Raw genomic sequence first — 20,835 nt, 5'->3', positions numbered from 1 at the left:
AGCACCGCTTATCATCCACAAACGGATGGGCAGTCTGAGCGCACCATCCAAACCCTGGAAGACATGCTTAGAGCATGTGTGATCGATTTTGGCAAAAATTGGGAGAAGCATCTACCGCTAGTGGAGTTCTCCTACAATAACAACTACCACACCAGCATTCAGGCAGCACCCTTCGAGGCATTGTACGGTCGTAAATGCCGATCACCTCTTTGCTGGGCGGAAGTTGGTGACAGCCAGGTCACAGGCCCAGAACTGGTGGTAGGCACAATGGAGAAGATTGCCCAGATTAGACAACGCATGGCGGCAGCTCGTGACCGCCAGAAGAGCTACGCTAATAAGCGTAGGAAACCGCTTGAATTCCAGGTCGGGGACCGGGTTCTACTTAAAGTCTCACCCTGGAAGGGTGTGGTTCGTTTTGGTAAACGGGGCAAGCTGAATCCGCGATATGTTGGACCATTCGAAATTACCGAGAGGATCGGTAAGGTCGCTTATAGATTGAATCTGCCCGAAGAGCTGAGTGCGGTGCACAATGTCTTCCACGTGTCTAATCTGAAGAAATGTCTGTCAGATGAAACGCTCATCATTCCCTTTAAGGAACTCACTATTGACGAACAGCTACACTTTACTGAGGAACCGATTGAGATCACGGATCGCGAGATCAAAACCCTCAAACGTAGCCAGATACCTCTCGTACGAGTTCGTTGGAACTCGCGACGTGGCCCAGAGTTTACCTGGGAGCGAGAAGACCAGATGAAGTGCAAGTATCCCCAGTTGTTCCCAAACGAAACCCCCAGCACTGAAGCTACAACCGAATTTCGGGACGAAATTCCAAACTAATGGGGGGATGATGTGACACCCCGTTGAAGCACTCTTTCACGCACTAGCTTGGCAGTGGCTGCTTTAACTTTCGGGACGAAAGTTCTTAAAACTTGGGGATAATGTGACACTCTGGGTTTTCCCGAACAAACATCTTGTAATATCATTTTGTATATACACTATTAAATGAAAATGTGACCTTCTTACATGCTACGTGTTGTATGTATGTATGTATATATATATATATATATATATATTTATGTGTTTGTGCTAGTGAGTCGAGACCATGACTCGAGACCACTCGGTCTCGAGTGGGCCACTCGGTCTCGAGTGGGCCACTCGGTCTCGAGTGGGCCGTAACCGGTTGGGCCGAAACCCCCCCCTTAGTCCATTCGAAACCTTGTATAAAACCCCAAACTTTCCCCACTTCCTTCATTTTACACAAACACACACTCCTTCCTTCTCTTTTTCACCAAAAACCCCAAACCACCAAACCCATCTTCTTCCCTTTTCTCTCGAATCTAACCGGCAACAACAAGGAACCTCGGTCAAGAAACTCGGTCAAGATCATCACCACAAATCAGACACTTCATTTTCCCACTTTCTTCCTTGATTCGGTGCCTTCTTCACAACCGGTTAGTGTTCTAATATGTGTGTAGGATATATGTGTATTTTATGTACTAGAAGGTGTTTAGTTAGAAGTGTTATGCATGATTTTCGCATGATTTGTGAGCATTAACAATATGTGTAAACCATTATATGTTAATGCTTGATAAAAGGTTTAAAACAGGCTAATGAATGGTAGTTTAAGAGTGTTTATGCCAACCGAACTATGTTCAAGGTTACAAAATGAATGTTTCGTTTGTTTCTTGCAAAATAATCTTGTTAAACATGTGATTTTGGTTCAAAGAATGCATGGTTATGTTTAATATGAAAACCCTAAAATGATGAACTTATGATGAACATGTTGAATATGGGTTGAAGATTTGAAAAAGGTAATGTTTGATCCATTTTAATTAATTGTCAGTTTAGAAAACTTGTTAGTTAACCCTCATTGGTTATTTCTTAAAATGGGCCTGATGCATAGTACAAATTGGCCTGATATATCTGAATCAGCACGTGAACAAGTCAAGGCCAGCATTGCGACTCGAGACCACGGCATGACAACTCGAGACCGCAACGGTTGCGACTCGAGACCTCCACGTGATAACTCGAGACTAGACTCGGAACCTCTGAGGTTGCGAGTCAAGCCTGCACCACTCGAAACCAGCCAGTACAACTCGAGACCTCTTGGTTGCGACTCGAGACCGCAAGTTCTCGAATCGAGACCCCCTTGTCTCGACTGGGCTGCTCACTTAGTTATTGGGCCATAACTTGAATTGGTTTGGGCCGCCTGATTGTTTGGACTATGTGCTTTGCTGGACTAACTGTCAACTGTGTGAATCTTTAGGGCCGGCCCAATAACTTATATGTTAAACTGCATGTATTGTGTTAGAATCTTGTAAGATATACGTGATTACTTGTACACCAAAACCTGACCTATACTGGTGACCATGTTAGGACGTGGTGACCAGCGTGTTTGACAAGTAACCTAATCTGCCGAGCAACCCAAGGTGAGTTCACACACTAAAAGCATGCGTCCCAGGGAGGGACACGGACAACTGCCAACTTTGGGAAAAAAATACTTTTGAACTATTATTTCCGGGGGAAATCCAATGGGTATTTACTATCTCCGGGGGAGATACGTTTGGATATAATTTATAAATCACAACTAGCCAAGCTAAACGAAACTCTATCACCTTAAGTCCCTGCTTACAATACCGATTAATCGACGGGGGCGAACGGGTTATTAGTTGATAGCGTTATTAGGTTTGACAACCTCACACCGTGACCGGGGGAGATCGGGCGTGAACTAGTAGACCTTGCATCTTGGTCAATGACGATAGACATTGACTCGGGGCACAACAACTTCCGTCAACAGTTTCGGTATCTACAGTTTAGTGAGCTTACAGATGGGGTAGCTCCCCACAACGTGATTATAAATGTTTTATCTAAACAACTTATGTTTTTCGAAAACTAAAACTAGACAACTAGTGAACTCGCTCAACTTTATGTTGACACCTTACTGCATGCTTTGCAGGTACCCAGTGATACAAGAGCTTGCAGCTTGCGGATATGTAGTGGTCGTCTAACCCGTGTGTTGGGTTCTAAACAAACTTGAACTAAGAATCTTGTTCTAAACTATTTTGTCTATGCTTCCGCTACTTATCTGAACTATTACTTAAACTAAAAACTTTTGAACTTTGACTATGATAATTGCTAACCTTGTGGTTGGTGAGTATTACTTATGTTATGAATTAAATTGCTCAGTATAATTGGTGGCTGGATCCTGGTCAGTCACGCCCCTAAGCGGTGATACTCCGCATGTGGATTTTGGGGGTGTGACAAAGGGTCTCTAGAAGCAGATAAACAATTGCTATATTTAAATCTGAGTTGTCGGAACAGAATTATTTGCCTAGATTTTTGTCTGTAATAATTTGTTTACTGTTTGAGGCATGGTATGGGACATGTTACTTTAAATTGAATAGTAATAATAATTGGTATGGAAACTTCTGGACAATCTGTTTCGCTCAGTGCCGCGCCCCGATGATTCCGCCATCGGTTGGGGTGTGATATGGCATAAATTGAAATTTCGTTTTATCGTGTTTTCCTCGGTTCGACGCGTATACGTGTCGTTTTTTGATGAACTTTCGCATATTTTGTCATTTTATGACGTATCCCTTCAACATACGTCGTTTCGGTGACGTTCGGTTGCGTGAGATTATCGTATTCTATGATTACGTACAATTTTGTTTGAAATCCACTTGTATTGTATAGTGTCGTGTTATATGTATACGTGTGTCGAAATATCATTAGTCGCGTATTTTGATGTATTTTTGCCTATTTTGACGTATTCTAACATATTGTTGCATATCTTGACGTATTTGAGCGTATTCTAACGTATTTTAGCTTATTTTATCCTATTTTTAGGTTATTTTTACGTATTTCGACGTATTTAAACGTATTGCAGCGTATTTTCATGTATTTTAGCATATTTTTGCGTATTTTACCGTATTTTTGCGTATTTTAGGGTATTTTTGCGTATTTTATATTTTCGAGTTTTTTTTCGTATTTTAGAGTATTTTAGTGTATGTTGAAGGATAACGCAAACAAGTTCTCCACAGTTTGTTATTTAGATCTCTATTCGGTCATCTTTCCAAACTACAACACACGATAAGTTTAAACTTTATATTGTGTGATTTGACCAGGAAAGGATTGGAGGTGATTTCTACTTTTAATAAGCTGTCACAGTTGTCAAATTTGTTGCGTGCATTCATATTGTTGAGACAACAACAGATAATGAACAAATTGTTGAGTTTCTTGTTCCAAATGCAGCTGTAGGATCCGTACTTAAAGGTCTCTCTAAAATATGCAACTTTACGGCACACTTACCTTAATCACATCTTCCATGGAGTCACAGATCCAACAATAGGTCCCACGGATCTTATGCCCACTCGCGGTACAACCGGGAATTGCAAACCGCAACAGTTTTTTGCTATGGGAACGGTGGCTATGGGAAATACAAACCGCAATCATTTGTGACTATGGGAAACACAAGTTTTCTTTTTGAGCTTGATGGATGTCCGTTATCTCAATGCTTCTCCATACATTACTGATCTGGAATTGGAGAACCATTGTGTATTTGTTTGCTGATTATTGGAAAGATTTGTTGAAATCGAGGAAAAGAGTAAAAAAGATGAAATGAGGCGTGTTAACGCAAATGCAATACTTACAATTAACCAACATACATTGATTGTGGATTTAACTTGTACATACATCAAAGCTTCATCCAACCGAGACCGCCTTGTTAATTTTAATGAAGCAATGAAGATTGAATGTGCAAACCGCAACCGTTTTTGACTATGGGAACGGTGGCTATGGGAAATACAAACCGCAATCATTTGTGACTATGAGAAACACAAGTTTTCTTTTTGAGCTTGATGGATGTCCGTCATCTCAATGCTTCTCCTTACATTACTGATCTAGAATTGGAGAACCGTTGTGTCACACCCCAACCGATGGCGGAATCATTGGGGTATTGCACTGAGCGAAATAGATTGTCCAGAAGTTTCCACAACAACTATCATTACTATTTAGTTTAAATAATACGTCCCATACCGTATCCCAAATAATAAAACAAGTTATTACAGATAAGCATCTAGTCACATATTCTGTTCCGACAACTCAGATTTAAATAAAAATATAAATATTGTTCAAATGCCTCTAGAGACTCGATCTACAAGATCTACAGACAACTATGCTCTAGACGCTTATTCCTAGCTCGCCTTCCTAGCAGATAAGCATCCTAATTGCCTGTCACATACGTTAAAATAAAGTCAATACATAAAATGTAAAGGTGAGCATACAAGTTTGATAATAGCATATAGAGTTCGAAATAGTTTACGCATAACCAGCACGTACACAGAGGAAAACGAAGCATGTTAATTATCGACATGGATCTATCGATACCAATGACTGCGGGTTGACTGTCCGAGACAGTTTGCAATACATGATTACCACCGTAATCCATGCAAGTAATTGTCCTTAACAACCCCCGTGTGAACGGGTGCTGAGTCCAAACTATAGTACTACGTCGTTAAGGCAGGTAGACAGCATTCCACGTGTAAACATAACAACAAGCATTCATTTAGTCACGTAATACATGCAGAACAGTTAGCGTTTAAATAATTGAGTAGTGTGTTCGATTGTGATTTTTGATAAGTAACGTATGTAACACCCAAAAGTGTTAAAGCAAAAAGGGTTCGAGTATACTCACAGCGATTGATTAATGGATTGAAGGGAGCGCTTGAGAGTAGGGTTAGTCTGAATAGTTGGATAGCATAACGATGAGTAATGCGTAAAATAGAAACAAGTGATGATGGGTCGAACAGCCTGGTCGATCGAACTGTAGGTTCGATCGAACGGGTTGTTCGTTCGGTTGGACAGTCCGTTCGGACAGCCTGTTTGATCGGCTGGTAGGCTCGATCGGTTGGACTGTTCGAGTGGATTGTTTCTTCCTTTGAGTAGGATGTGTTTGTGTATGATGGCTTGACCTTTTGAAGTTTTCGTTGTAGTATTTGAGAACACTGAAGTGTTCTTACCTTTCAGGTCGATCGATCGAACGGGTCGTTCGATCGGCCGGCTTAACCGATCGGTTAGGAACTTCAGAAATGGGTTCTCAGTGGGATGTCACCTGATCGAACAGCATGTTCGATCGGGTGGCACTCCATTACGTCGAACGAGTTGAAAGTCGATTAAGTGTTGAAGCATAGTATCTCATGATTCGATGAGTAATGTTATCAAACAGCTCGTTCGATCGAACATCACCTCGTTCAATACTATACTTCATGAAATTGTCAAAGTGTGGGGCCACTTGCTAGCCGATCGGCTGGCCTGGTCGATCGGCTGACATGTCCGATCGGTTGGGCTGTTCGTTCGAACATCACCTCGTTCGATCGAACATCACCTCGTTCAATACTATACTTCATGAAATTGTCAAAGTGTGGGGCCACTTGCTAGCCGATCGGCTGGCCTGGTCGATCGGCTGACATGTCCGATCGGTTGGGCTGTTCGTTCGAACAGCCTGTTCGATCGGTCAGAATCCTGACCTGGTCGGCCTGCTCGTCTAACACTTGGTTGTTCTGATTGTTTGACGTTATATCGAGGTATTTTGACAACGAGCTGAACCATGGAACCTTCGTTCTTACTTGTTTCTCCTGCTCGGACAGGAATCACCCAAGTCCGGCCAGTGAACGGTTCGGAACGGTGGTTTAACGTTTAACCCGAAATCAGTGAACCTCGTAGATAGAATCCGAATCTTGAACCACACAACCATTAGAATGATTAGTGAGTTGGCTCAAGCTCCGTTTCTACCGGTTTGAAGGCATTGAGTGTAAAAGAGTTGAAAGAAAGTTGGAAATCCTTCTTTCAATCCTTCCCACCATGTAAATGTTCAGATCTGTGATAGATCTTAGTTTGTTTATGTGGAAATCGGCTAGATCCAAGTGATTCTTGATGGATTGAGGCCAAAACATGAAGTTCTTGAAGAACACCATGATGACATCATCCTAGAATGCTTAGATCTTGATGATTTCATGGTTAGAAATCAAGATTTGAAAGATAGAAAGGTGTAGGAGTATGTATTGATCAAGAAAGTACAAGATTTAGGATGAAAACTTACCGAAATCGGAAGAAATCTGAGGAAAAGAAGGGGAGCACGAGCCAGGCTTCCAAAAGTGGAAAGAATGACAATGACAGGCCTATCTATAGGCTTCCAAAAGGGGAAAGGGCTGGCCGATCGGCCAGGCTTCCCGATCGGACAGCCTGCTCGATCGAACAGCCTGTTCGATCGGCTGGGATGTTCGATCGGCTAGGAGCCTGATCGATCCACAGCCTGTTTCGAGTGTTCGCTGCGACGATTTCTGATATTTTGGTTTCGATTGAAGACGATACGAGTACGATAGAGTTTCCTATTCAAAGTACTTTTAATCCCAACTACTATATCTACATACAAGCATTTGCATTCCATATTCGATTTCGACTTCGATTGAGTTCGATTGAGTTTCGAGTTTCGATTTGATTGATCACCACACATAACATAAAGTAAACATGCACAAGTAACACATAGGGCACACACACACGTATAATATCACCAATTTCGCATAATTCGAGTTTCGAGTTCGATTGATGATTCGATTAGCTTGATTATTGATTGATTGACTTTATCGCATTGTTACTTCCTACTATTCACAGTCGTAAATTGTTTCGCGTCGATTAAACATTCGATTACTTCGATTTCCTTGATTAACAACACTTACTCCACATAATACAAATAAAACATAAAATAGACTAACTACAGTCAAAGAAGTCAAACTTGACTTGGACTTTGACTTTGACATTCGAAAACACGGGGTGTTACACGTTGTGTATTTGCTTACTGATTATGGAAAAGATTTGTTGAAATCGAAGAATCAGGTTCTCAAACAAACACTACTAAAGATGAGTTGGTATTGAACCAAGAATATGAAGATCACGGTGCAGACACATGGGAAGAAAGTCATTGGGCTGCCGCAGATGAAGTCAAATGTGATCAAACTTGGACATCAGACGTAAATCTTGAAGCAAATATGTGGTTCCCAATTTGCGGAACATAATCCCAGATTGTCTAGAGAAACGCTTTTATCATGTGTCATATGATAACAAGAGTATGTTGTTCCAAGATCAATTTCAATTGCATTTTTTTCAACTCTCCTGGCCATTTTCAACCAAGTGATTGTAATGATGGGACCCTTGATTTGAAACACATAATGTACGTTAATTGGATTGTAGATATTCGTTGCGTGCATTCATATTGTTGAGACAAAAACAGATAATGAACGAATTGTTGGACTTCTTGTTTCAAATGCAGCTGATGAAACCAGAGTTGTTATCTCAGTTGTTCAGTACTTTCGTGATAAATACAATGTTCATCTTCGTTATCCTTTGCTTTCTGCAATTCAAGCAGGCACGGATGCTAAACATACTGTTATTACATCCTAGACGATTCAAGTGAGTCCTATGAAGCAAGTGTCTGTCTATTCAATTGAGAGGAATCATTGCATTACATCCCTGTTGAAAAACATAATCGATAAATTTAGGGAAAATGAGGTTGAAAGATGATAACCCAACACTGGAGGATCTCATTCTACAGCTTTGATAAATTCAGGGGTATTCCCAAATGATGTTTCCTAGATGTTTGAAGACCAACAAATGTCCAAATTGCTGCTTCTTCGTTCGCGTGACGGAAAGCTACCACGTGACAGAAAGCTACCTTGTAAAATTAAAAAATTAAATCGACATCTTCAATACGCATCGTATAGGTCTATACGATGCGTATTACTTTTGATAAGGGGACATTGTCAGCTTTTGACTGACCTAGAAGTTTGAACCAACCTTAATACGCATTGTATAGGCCTATATGATGCGTATTGAGGGTGTCGATTTAATTTCCCAAGGTGTGCCAATAATACGACCCATAAAATATTTATATTATAGTGTAAACTCTTGTTTTGGTGCATATGGTTTGGTTAGATTTGTTGTTTTACAAGTCTTTTTGGGTATATATGTTTTCGACCCTCCGCTTCTGTAGAAATTTTTGGGTATATACGTTTTCGACCCCCGTCATTCGGGTCAAGCTTCGCCACTGCATGGAATTCACCCTTTTGGGATACGATGAAGGAAATTACTCAAACAATGAAGAGTTCTTGCTGTTTTGACCCCAAACGCTTAACGGCAAGAATTTCATTCTTGCTGTTTCAACCCTAAGTTATCATTGATTATCAACGACTCTGAAACCTTTTGTCTAATAAAAATAAAAGTTTAAAGCTAAAAGAAACGCCTGGAATTCCATATGCAAACGACAGAAGTGGGTATGACACACTTCCAGATGCATGCAATTTGAAGAACATTTATCATGCATGGCATACAATCATACATCATGGGCATAAACTTTATGGGCATGGGAAGTTGGTAGTTGTAAGGCAGTTGGGACTTACTGTGATCTTGTAATATCATACCTGTCACCTCTTTTATCTATTGATGAGTTTAAAATTAAGGCCGTGGGGTATGGTGGGGCTTGGATTGGGTTTGGGTTTGGGCATTTGTTGACACGTGGAACGGGAGCCCCTCCCACCACTCAAACCCACGCTCATGGGGTATGGTGGGGCTTGGGTTGGGGGCATGAGTTTGGTTTGGCCATGGAGAGCCTGCCATGTCACTTACTAGCCCGCCCCACGCCCGGCTTCAAACCCACGCCAATGGGGCCACGCCCCAACCCAAGCCCCCGGGGTGGTGGCTTGGGCGTTTTCAGCCAACCCACGCCCCATACCCCATGGTCTAACACCTTTTAAATGCCTCGATATGGAGGTGGCGAAATAGGCAGGGTGGGTAACCGGTTCTGGTTTACATAGATAATTCTAGCATGGATCACAACGGGTCGGGTTGGTTTATGTGTTTTACAAGATGGACGGTCAGATAAGATAAGTTACCATATTTAAGTTTTTAATCGTGCAAAGTGCCCCCCCCCCCCCCCAAAAAAAAAAAAAAAAAAAAAAAAATAATAATAATAATAATAATAATAATAATAATAATAATAATAATAATAATAATAATAATAATAATAGTATGGGCTTGCTCCTAGAGCTTGTATTGTCACTAATATGCTACAAAAGAAGAGTAAGGGTTTGACTTTGAGGGTCAAAGTCAAACAGATCAGTTTTTGAACATGACATTTGTGCGTTCATTTTCTCCTTAAAAAGACTGCATGTTATCAATAAGCCATGTAAATGTTGCTAACTGGAATTAAGTGTTGTTAAAATGTTGATATATTTATGGTAAATTGCCATTTGAGAAATGTTGTTTTTGACCAGAAAAAAAAGTCACTTGTTGAGTTGTTGTCATGTGAGGTTTATCACTATGATTCCAGCCAGTGGCGGAGCTTGACCAAAAGTTTCAAGGGGGCGTAAAGTAATGGGACCCAAAAATCTTTTTCCTATCGTTATGTTTCGGATCGGGCCGGGTTAGCTATTCGATTCAAATAAGGTCAAATAATAATAGTTCCAAATAAAACAAAGTATATATTTACCAAATTACCCATCATTTATATACAAAGTTTATAAATATTTAGAACATACAATTTAGGAAAAATAATCTGGGGGGCGATTCTATATAATTTTAAAATTTTCAGACCAAAAATCAGAACTTGTACACTTCTAACCGAAATATTGGAGTGGGCGGGTGCACCCCCGAGCACCCACTATCCTCCGCCTCAGAATTTCCAGCTGAGCATCTTTGTTTGTAGTACTTTGTACATTAGTGTATGTACCTTGTGTGTTGAAAAGACATGTATGCCCTTGAAATGCAAATGTGCAATTATATTCGGTGAATCTTACCAATGATCTTTTGGCCTAATGGTTGGGGGGGGGGGGGGGGGGAGATGAGAAGCTTTGACTCTTTTGAAGGTCCTGGGTTCAATCTCAGGCAAGGGAGATTTTAATACTAACTTGATGATACAACTATTAACCCGGTTAACGACATCCTAACCGTACGCTGTTAAAAAAAATATTTGATGAATCCTACACTCATTGAATCACAAGTTCATGTTTACGAAACATATCGATGTATTAATATGTTAAATTTATGGGAACATACCTTTATCACTAGGTGAAATTTAGCAGAAGAATTACGTCTAAGGTTACACTTTTATACTTAATTAGAAAGGAGTCTTTTGATAAAATACCCACGAGTATGCTATAGGTATCGTGTGTGTATTGGAAAAATCTGTTTTTAAAAGAACTTTGTTTGCTTTGAAATATATAATTCCTATGAATCATAAAAAATATACAAATAAAAATATATTTACAAGAACACCATACAAACATATACATGAACTCACATGAACATTTAGTTAGTTAGAAAAAAAATTGGTTGAAAATCTATTTCCTATCGAGGAACATGTCTTGCACAAACTCAAGAAAGATTCATCATAAGTCTTGATATAAGATAATAATCATTAATCCATTTCTATTATCTTAATCATTATGCTAAAAGCTTGGTTATATATCTTATGGAAATATATCACGCGGAGATGTGAAAATGGGACATGGACCTAGAGGTGTACAAAAAAACTGGTTTTAGAACTGAAACCGGAAAAAAACCGAGACTGGTTTTTTTTTTTAAACGGTTTTTTTTAACCGCCGGTTTTTATACCGGTTACTATTCTTGACTTCAAAAACCGGTTATTAACCGAACCGGTTATTAAAAAACCGATTAAAACCGGTAAAAAACCGGTTTTTTTCAGAAAAACCGGTTAAAAACCGGCCCCAACCGGTTATACCAGTTATTGTTTTGGACCTCAAAAACCGGTTAGTAACCGGAACCGGTTATAAAAAAAAACCGGTTTTTTAATAATCGATTAACCGATTTGTACACCTCTACATGGACCCCATAACCATGAAACCCATTTAATAAACTTTTGTTATTGTTTTGTGATTGATGGTTTTGTATTTGTTTTGTTATTTTGTGGAAGATATTATCTATATAGCCACTATTTTGGACTATGAGCCCATTACTTTCAAATGTTATATTATGGGCATCAAGACATTGGTCATGTTAAATGAATCATATCTATAAGCATTTTGGATAGGATTGAAAATTGCTATTTATAATAATTAAGCCAAAAGACTTTAAATATAAATAATTCAAATATACCAATTTAAGGGGATCCGACCATGAAAGACATGACAACAAGGGTCCCTTGCAAACAACAAATAAGGATCGAATAGGTCATAGTTTGGACTTTGGGTGGATTTTTTAAACAACAATAGATGGTTACTATTAGTATTTGTAAATCTCAAACCACATATCCAATCCATCGTCATACTGATTTACTAGTTCTAATAAAATCAAACATTTACTAGTTTAATAAAGAGTAAATTGCAATTTTCGTCCATAAGGTTTGACCACTTTTGTGACTTTCATCTATATGTTAGTTTTTTTCGCATTTGGGTCGTTGTTTCAAAATATTGACATTTTCATGTTTGAGGTTTGCAATTTATTACGACTTTTGTCCCGTCAATTTGGCACTCATGGATAAAAATGACAAGATTTCAATTTTTTTGGATGAAAAACAAACATTCTGGCGAAAGTCGCAAAAATGGTCAGGTCCACATGAACGAAAATGACATTTTACAAGCCAATATATTTTCTTTTATGTTGACAAATATAATTTATAAGCTAATAATCATCAGTGTTGACAAATATTATTTATAAGCAAATAATCATCAAAAAGTAAGTTTGGCTTTATAGTTTCGGTTAGTTATCAAAATTGATTTGGTTCGTCGCAAAGGTGAATAAGATTTTAATCTATATAAGTTGTTTTCATAATTGTAACAATATTTAACACGTATTTGTAATAGCTAATAACTATTTTTACTAACCATTTATATTCCAAGCAAACTCTCATAGATAAGCCAATGACCTCTAGCTCAAGTGGTAGGAGAATTTGAGTTCTTCTTTTAAGACTCAAGTTCAATTCATATTTGATGCAAAAAAGAGTGAGGCATTTGGTGGGAAGTGATAGAGGATTCGGGGAAACCTGGGTTCGATCCTTGAGCCAAACGGGTTTTACCAGTAATTTACCGCCGTGCCTACGGGCGGTTTTCCCCGGAATTGGTGGTGGATGACTCGGGTTACTCTCGGAGTACTCCGTTTGTCCAATGGGTGCCCCGAAAGTGCTCGGGATTGATTTGTTGGCCGTTAAAAAAAAAACTCTCATGGATAAAAAAGGCAAATATCATAAAAAAAAAAACCAACATATTTTCTATTTTCTAATAAAAGTCCCTTCACTTTTTTTTAAACATAAAAAACCAATATATATTTTGTGTTTCTCATAAAAGTGACTCCACTTTTTTTTTTTTACATAAAAAACCAATATACTTTGTTTTTTATCTCACAAAAAACCAACTTACTTTCTACTCATATATTATACAAGTCTCTTAAAATGTTAAATTTTAATAAAAATCTCTTAATCATGGTCGGATGAAATCAAGAAAACATTATCTGACAAATTAAATTATATATGAAAAAAATTATTTGTTTATAACTTTTTAATGAATTCAATTTATACATACCATTTTATATGTCTTTTTATTTTATTTTATTTTGAGTTATGTCTTCCACACTTGTGTATTTTTTATTGAATTTAAAATGGAAAATAAATGACAAACATTAAGAAGACTTTGGTTTGCTATATATCTAATTTAAAATATTAATTCATTTTAATTCTTTTCTGATTAATGAGTAAAAAAAATATTTACAATTTTGTTTAAATTTAATATTTGGAGGGACTTTTATATGAAAAAGAAGTATGGTTGAGTTCCCAGGTTTCCAAATGCCTTCACTAAAAAGTAACAAGAAATATTATAACAAAACTGCACCATAAGCTTTTAACATTAACAGTACTTAAGACCTTAAACCTTTATTTGTGCGTTTAAATCCTACACTAAAAAGTTAGCTGGGGATAAGAGATACAGTGTAGAGAAAATCGAATTGAATAATTTGAATAGAAGCCTGTCTAAATTTTCAAGGATAATTTATTTTAAAACATTTGATACCCTGCAAACATTTCCCTCCAAATTCTCAATTAGATGATAGGGACACTTTCATCTAGATGTCATTTTTTTTAACGACCAACAAATCATCCAAATGTGTTACTGACAAAATTCACCACATTGAGATACACTCGCCTCTAAACCGGGGAAAACCCTCACCTAGGGCCGAAGCCCGTGAACACTCGCCCGAAGGCACGATAGTGCGGTGAGGTAAAACCCGCCCAGTACAAGGATCGAACTAGCGATCTCCACCTTTTCGCCTAGTCTCCCATCATCACCAGGTGCCGCAAAAAATAATTGGAAGGTCAGGAATCGAACTTGGGTCCCTTAGAACACCAAGTCTCTCCCTTACCACTCCACCACCATCTCATTGGCAGATTTCCTTATTTATTAGATGATATACAATATGTATGACCATTTAATACTCAAAACATTATTTTATTAACTCCTGAACACACATGTACAATACTCATCAACAAAAAGATGTGCACTTTTTCTGGTTATACATATAACAACACATCATAAATACATACCACAAATCAATAACAACATCAAGATTAACACAATACAATACAACGACATATAACTAAACAAGGTCCCTAATCCAATTAAGAACTCACTTGTCATGGTAATGCAGTTCTCACTTGTTCTTGCAAACTGGCTTCAAAAGGTGAAATTGATGCCATATTTTTATAATGAGCAGCTGATAATGACGGCGTAGCTTGTGTTGCATAATATAGAAGTTGAGATGGTTGATGAATCTCAGAGTAGCCAACATATGGAGTTCTATAAACGCCTGTCGATGAATCAGTTTTCAGGACGGTTTGGTTACCTGGAGGAATGGTAGCGACTACTGGTGGTGCATCATAACTAGACGGCGGTTGCTGCAATGGGAAATTGTACCCTTGGGGTAGCTGTCTGGCAGGGATATAATACACGAAATTCTGTTGATCCATTGGCAGTTGGTGAGGCTGGTAGTAAGATGCCATCGGAACCGCCCCAGAAGGGTGGTGGTAGATGTGTTGTGGTGGTGGAATTAACTGCTGTTGTTGGTGGTGTAATTGGTTACGAGGTGAGTCAGTTTGAGTTGTTGGCATTGACAACAAATAAGTAGGATTTTGAGTTTGTGGTTGCAATTGAATTCCAACGGTTTGATCAATGGTATCATTCGGATCAACAGCTCGGTCATAGTTACCGGTAAGATCACTGTTATTCATATAAATACCAAACTCGATTAATCTCAAAATCCTAACATCTTATTCACATATAAATTTTAACAAACATGTGGTGTGCATTGCAAACATTTGAATAAACAATATATGATATGATACACCTTAGAGAAAGGTGTACCTTTGTTTAGGGTGCACCCCATGATTTTTTTAGTATATATGTGGTTTAATACCAAGTGATTCCCAATAAATTTTGTCACCCACTATATAAAATTTACACACTGACTCACAAAAGAGATTTGCTTAAGATTTTAAATTTATACAAATATATTGTATAGACATATTATAAACGAGTCAACATATATAAAACTAAACTAAACCCCATGAACCATTAAACCCCAAATACTTATAAAAACCTCTTAAACAACCGAAAAGCAGTGTTTTCAGACCCGGATCGGCCGGTCAGATCGGGAACCGGAGGTTGAGTCGGTCCGGGTTATGGTATCAAGCCGGAAATGCATTGAACCGGAGTTGAACCGGTGAGCCGACGGTTGGACTGGGAAACCGGCCGGTCAGACCGGTTTTTTATATATTTTTTCAGATTTAACCCTATTAATTTTTACGATACCTTCCGGTTCTTACGTCCGGTCGGACCATTGAACCGGTAAGAAGACCGGTTCGACGTCCGGTCCGGTTCTGAAAACATTGCTGAAAAGCTAACATAATAAAAAAATAGAGATCGGCAATTTTTTATTAATCGTGTCCATCCATAAGTCGAGTTTTCAAACTAAATACTCAACCGACACAGCTAAACCAAAATCCGTTTGGTTTTGGTTTCTTCGATTTGCAGTTGTCGGGTTTTATGATGGTTCCGTTCGGTTTCAGGTTTTCCAGCTTTTGCCCCTTAGGTTTGAAAACATTTGGGCCAAAACCAAGTGTTTAATCTTTATATTACATGACTGACCCGAACCGAAAAAACTAATATTTAGCGACACTTAAAAATTTCCGACCCATATGAATAAAGTTCTCGGGTCCGGAACTGACCTCAGATATTGTTGATGATGACATTTTAGATAAGCCATCTGTAAACCCTGCTCGGATTGTTCTTGGATCGCCGGCATAGAACTCACCGGAGAACCCGAAACCACCACCGGAGCCGGTGAAGCCACCAAACCCTCATCATTTTGATGCTTAATATCTCGTTGCTCAACACTCATTTGAGAAAACTGTTCCTCTACTCCTCCGATCACCTTCTGATGACCATCGGCGTTTACTCTAATCGGCGGCAAGTTAACAAGCGACGGTGAAGACGATTCCGACCCAAACGACGACGTCGTTTCAATAATTAGCGAATCGGGTACTGAATGCACATCCTGACCCGACCCGTTCGTTTTTCCATCATTAACGTCTTTTTTCTCCGGTACATAAACTTCATCATCCAAATTTAACAAACAATTAAACGACAACGTATCGGAAACACCTAAATTCGCACCTCCATTTAACACATGAACAAACCAATCTTCTGATTTTAACAAACTGTCCAGACCCGACCCGGTTAACAAAACGGATTCCGGGTCCGTCGGAAAAATGAACAAACGGAGACGTGATGAAGATGAAGATGAATTTAACCGATCGTACTCCTCGATCATGTGTTGGAGGTCTTCATCGGTGGTTAAAGAGATCAACGAATCAAGGTCTTCTGACGGAAGCTGGTATTTGATAGTGAACGGAGAAGATGATCGGAGAAGGGTTTTTGAGAGGCGGTGAGTGAGGTTTAATAGAGTGGTGTGACGGTCCACCACTAGCATACGTGTCTCTCCGCCGACGTAACAGAGAGTTTTGTCGTGTGGACGGGGGACGATGTGTCCGCCATTGCTGCACATCAGCCGGAGCTTAGTTGAGCTCATTTGATTCATGCAACGACGGTGGTTGTTGGTGGTGGTGGTGGTTGTGGTGGAGCGTTTGTTGGGTTGATTAGTTGAAATGAGATTGGTGGTGTTGTTATATATGTCTTCTTCTTGTACCTGCTTGAAGGAGTTAAAATAAGAGGTGTACGTGACTAGATGATGAGTCTTGCCACATCATATTTCTAAGAGTAAATTACGTTTTTGGTCCCTGTGGTTATATCAGTTTTACTATATTGGCCCAAAATAAGAATTTTTAACAGATCAGCCCCCATGGTCCCACTATCTAACCGTTTTGGCCCCTAAGTCTAACCAAACCCTAACCCTGGTTAATTTCTTGGTCACATGGGTTGCACATGATGGGTAAAATTGTAATTTCCCCTCCCCCTTTTATGACTTTATAAATAAAACCCAAAATCATCATTTTCTTAAACAAATCAGATCATCATCTGCATCTCTCTTGAACAAAAACCCAGATCTGATTTCTTGAACAAATCATATCATCATCATCTGCGTGTCTTGAGCAAATCATCATCTGCATCTCTTGAACAAAAACCCAGATCTGATTTCTTTAACAAATCAGATCATCATCATCTGCGTGTCTTGAACAAATAGTACGGTTGATTGATGGTATGGTGATGATGGTGGTGAAGAACGGTGACTGGAGAAGACGATTGATGTGGGTTACCAGTGATGATGAGAGGGTGGTTCACGGTTGTAGGTGGTGGTTGTGGTGGACATCGGAGGTTGGTTCGACGGGGAAGACGATGGAGAAGAACGGCCGGTGGATATCAACTCCGTTCAAACATCCGGCAACGATTGACACAGCGACGATCGATTCCGTTCAAACATCCGGCGACGATTGAATCACCCAGGTCAGTCGGATTTGGGGGTTTCATTCGAACACACAAAACACTGAATTTGGGTTTTGTTTTTTATTTGTTCTTTGACAATTTTGTGTTAAGAATTTAGGGGGTGTTTGGATGTTGTTTATGTGGGGATGATGATGATGGCGATGATCTGGGTTAGATGATGATTGTTCTTGAAGATTAGGGTTTGAAGATGATGATGTGCAGATGATGGGTTCTTGTTCTTGAATTTAGGTTTTGTTTTTTTTTATTTGTTCATGTTCATGTAGATGAAGAGTGTTCTTGAAATCTGGGTAAGTTCATGTAGATGAAGAGTGTTTTTGAAATCTGATGAAGATCTGAAACTGATGTGCAGAAACTTTTGGTTTTTTTTTTTTTTTGTTCAAGTTCATGTAGATGAAGAGTGTTCTTAAAATCTGGGTAAATAGAAATTAGATTTAAAGGGGAAGAGAAATTACAAAAATACCCTTGCATGTGACAAATAATTAACCAGGGTAATGGATGGAGTTAGTCTCAGGGGCCAAAACGGTTAGATAATGGGACCATGGGGGCTGATCTGTTAAAAATTCTTATTTTGGGCCAATATAGTAAAACTGATATAATCACAGGGGCCAAAAACGTAATTTACTCTATTTCTAATTTTAGTTCATAGTTTTTTTTTTTTTTTTTTTTTTTTTTTTTTGTGTTGTAAGGACAAATTTGGAAAACGGATAATATTTGAATTTAAATAAGATAAGCGGGTAATATAATTAAATTATTATGCAACCGGTTTTTAATTCATTTTGGTTTATAACATGAGAAAGTGAAAAAGATAACCATTAACCAGAAGTGTTTTTAAAATAAATTTAGCTTATTTATTAAGATTCTGATAGGAAACAATTCTATATTTTTATGACAGTTACGTTACCTAGAAAACCCTGTAAACAAAATTTGAAACTTTTTCGTGTTTACAAGAAAAGCGTTTTGGTTTTGAAAATCGAATCATAAACACCAATATATGTATATTTTTTTTAACGGCAAACTAACGTACTACTAAATTTTTGTTATACTTGCACCAAATTGAACAATTCCTTGGGTGTGTAATTATTGTTTTTTATCATTATTTAAAATCACATCATTAGTGTTGTGTTTATGACGAACCTTAGTACATCACCTTTTGGTTGTTTGCATATCAACGAAGAGGATTAGTTTTGTAAGGTTCTTTTCATTGACCAATGCTTGCTCTAATCATTGCTTACAATAATTGATTAGCTAGCTAACCGACTAAAATTCTCTTACAATTCATCTTATTCTTTGGGTGTTGTATTTAGAATAGTTTATAGTATGGTGCATTGGTGCACCCCACACTTTATAATCCGTGTTATAACTTGTATAAAAGCTACGGGTGAGCAAGTTTAGGTCTGGACAGAAAATAACCGAGAATCGAACCGAAAATATATCCAACCCAACCCGACCCCAAGTACCTAGGTATTTAGATCGGTTCCAATCATTCATATAAAATAGGGTCGGGTCGGGTCGGTTCTCGGTTCTTTTCATGTTGAAACCCGACTTGGACCTATGGACCGGAACCGACCCTATATTTAGGGTAGTGAATCGGTTCTGTATTTTATGTTTGATCGATTCTCGGGTCGGCTCGGGTAATGGTCGAGTAGGGTCGGGTTTTTCCTTTTGCTCACCCCTAATAAAAGCCTTTTGGTTTTGAAATGAAATCTTGATAACAATAACATAGTTGATGAAATAAATTAATATGTGCAAACATTTAAACTTTTTTCGAAATACTACATACTAGATATACAAGCAAAAGGTAAATGAATATATCTAATAAATTGAAATTTTCATATTGGTATCTTATATACATTCAAATGATCAAGAATCATGGTGTCCATTGTACTTGCTAGCGTTTTGCGTACACGAAGATGATATAAACACCGGTTTGGTTTCTGTATTTCTCTAATGTTCAAACATGCTATATTGGGATGGGTATATAACATATGTTCTGATCTCTATTATCTAAGTGTAAGCTTTCCTTCTTCTAGGTTATATTACAAGCAAATACGGCGTCTCGTCATTAGATATTAAGATGGATTTTTATTCCATCACATCACTAATGCAGACGTGTGCACTAAGTCTTTGGCTAACCGCCTAACCACATTGTCAATCAGTATGCAAAATTATGTTGTGTTAGAACAAAATTTAATATAGGTGTCTAGAAATGCCAATTATGTTGTGTTAGAACAAAATTAGTTTAGGTGTCTAGAAATGCCATTATACACTTGGCTATATGCATTACCAAAGCGGCAATGCCATTATACACTTGGCTATATAATAAGTTGAAATGTGTGATACTTGTTTAAGACGGAATAAAGCAACTTAGACTAGATTCATTAGCAGTTCTACCTCTTTACTATCACCAGTTAAGGCTACAAATGATGGCTCAGACGGTTCAAACAATCGTTCAAACATACGAAAACACAAGATATTTAAGGAGGACAAACTGTCAAAAATAAGGCATCTGCATCATTCTCGTCACTTTTATTATCACACATATCTTTTATATTTTTTACACTAATTGTCGTTTATTTTTGTTTTAATTGCATTGGGGCTCTCTGTTGACCGTGGACTGAGCACTGGGCCTGCTAATGGACTAATGGGCTGATGATGTGGGCTGTTGCGGTTGCGGATTAGCTTGGAATGGATCAGGAATGTTGTTGATGTATAAAGGCTTCTTTTATCACTTCTCATAATATTCGCTCCAGATCTTTTGTTCGAGATACTTCTTTTGTACGTTGTTTTCCTCTCTCTTAGGGTTTGATTAGATCTTGCTGTGTTT

General features: G+C 38.4%; 1 protein-coding gene across 1 annotated transcript; it reads right to left on the bottom strand.

Moving 5' to 3' along the window:
- Positions 1 to 14,504: 14,504 nt before the first annotated feature.
- Positions 14,505 to 17,275, bottom strand: LOC110904855. The gene is made up of 2 exons (XM_022150730.2): positions 16,277 to 17,275; positions 14,505 to 15,269 (listed from the first exon to the last, which is right to left on the bottom strand). The coding sequence occupies exons 1-2, from the start codon at positions 17,146 to 17,148 to the stop codon at positions 14,687 to 14,689; spliced, it is 1,455 nt and encodes a 484-aa protein (XP_022006422.1). The 5' UTR covers positions 17,149 to 17,275; the 3' UTR covers positions 14,505 to 14,686.
- Between the last annotated feature and the right edge of the window lie 3,560 nt (positions 17,276 to 20,835).

The sequence above is a fragment of the Helianthus annuus genome, chromosome 12 (genome assembly GCF_002127325.2).
Source record: "Helianthus annuus cultivar XRQ/B chromosome 12, HanXRQr2.0-SUNRISE, whole genome shotgun sequence".
NCBI classification, from domain to species: domain Eukaryota; kingdom Viridiplantae; phylum Streptophyta; class Magnoliopsida; order Asterales; family Asteraceae; genus Helianthus; species Helianthus annuus.
This window is presented reverse-complemented; position numbering and strand designations above follow the sequence as displayed.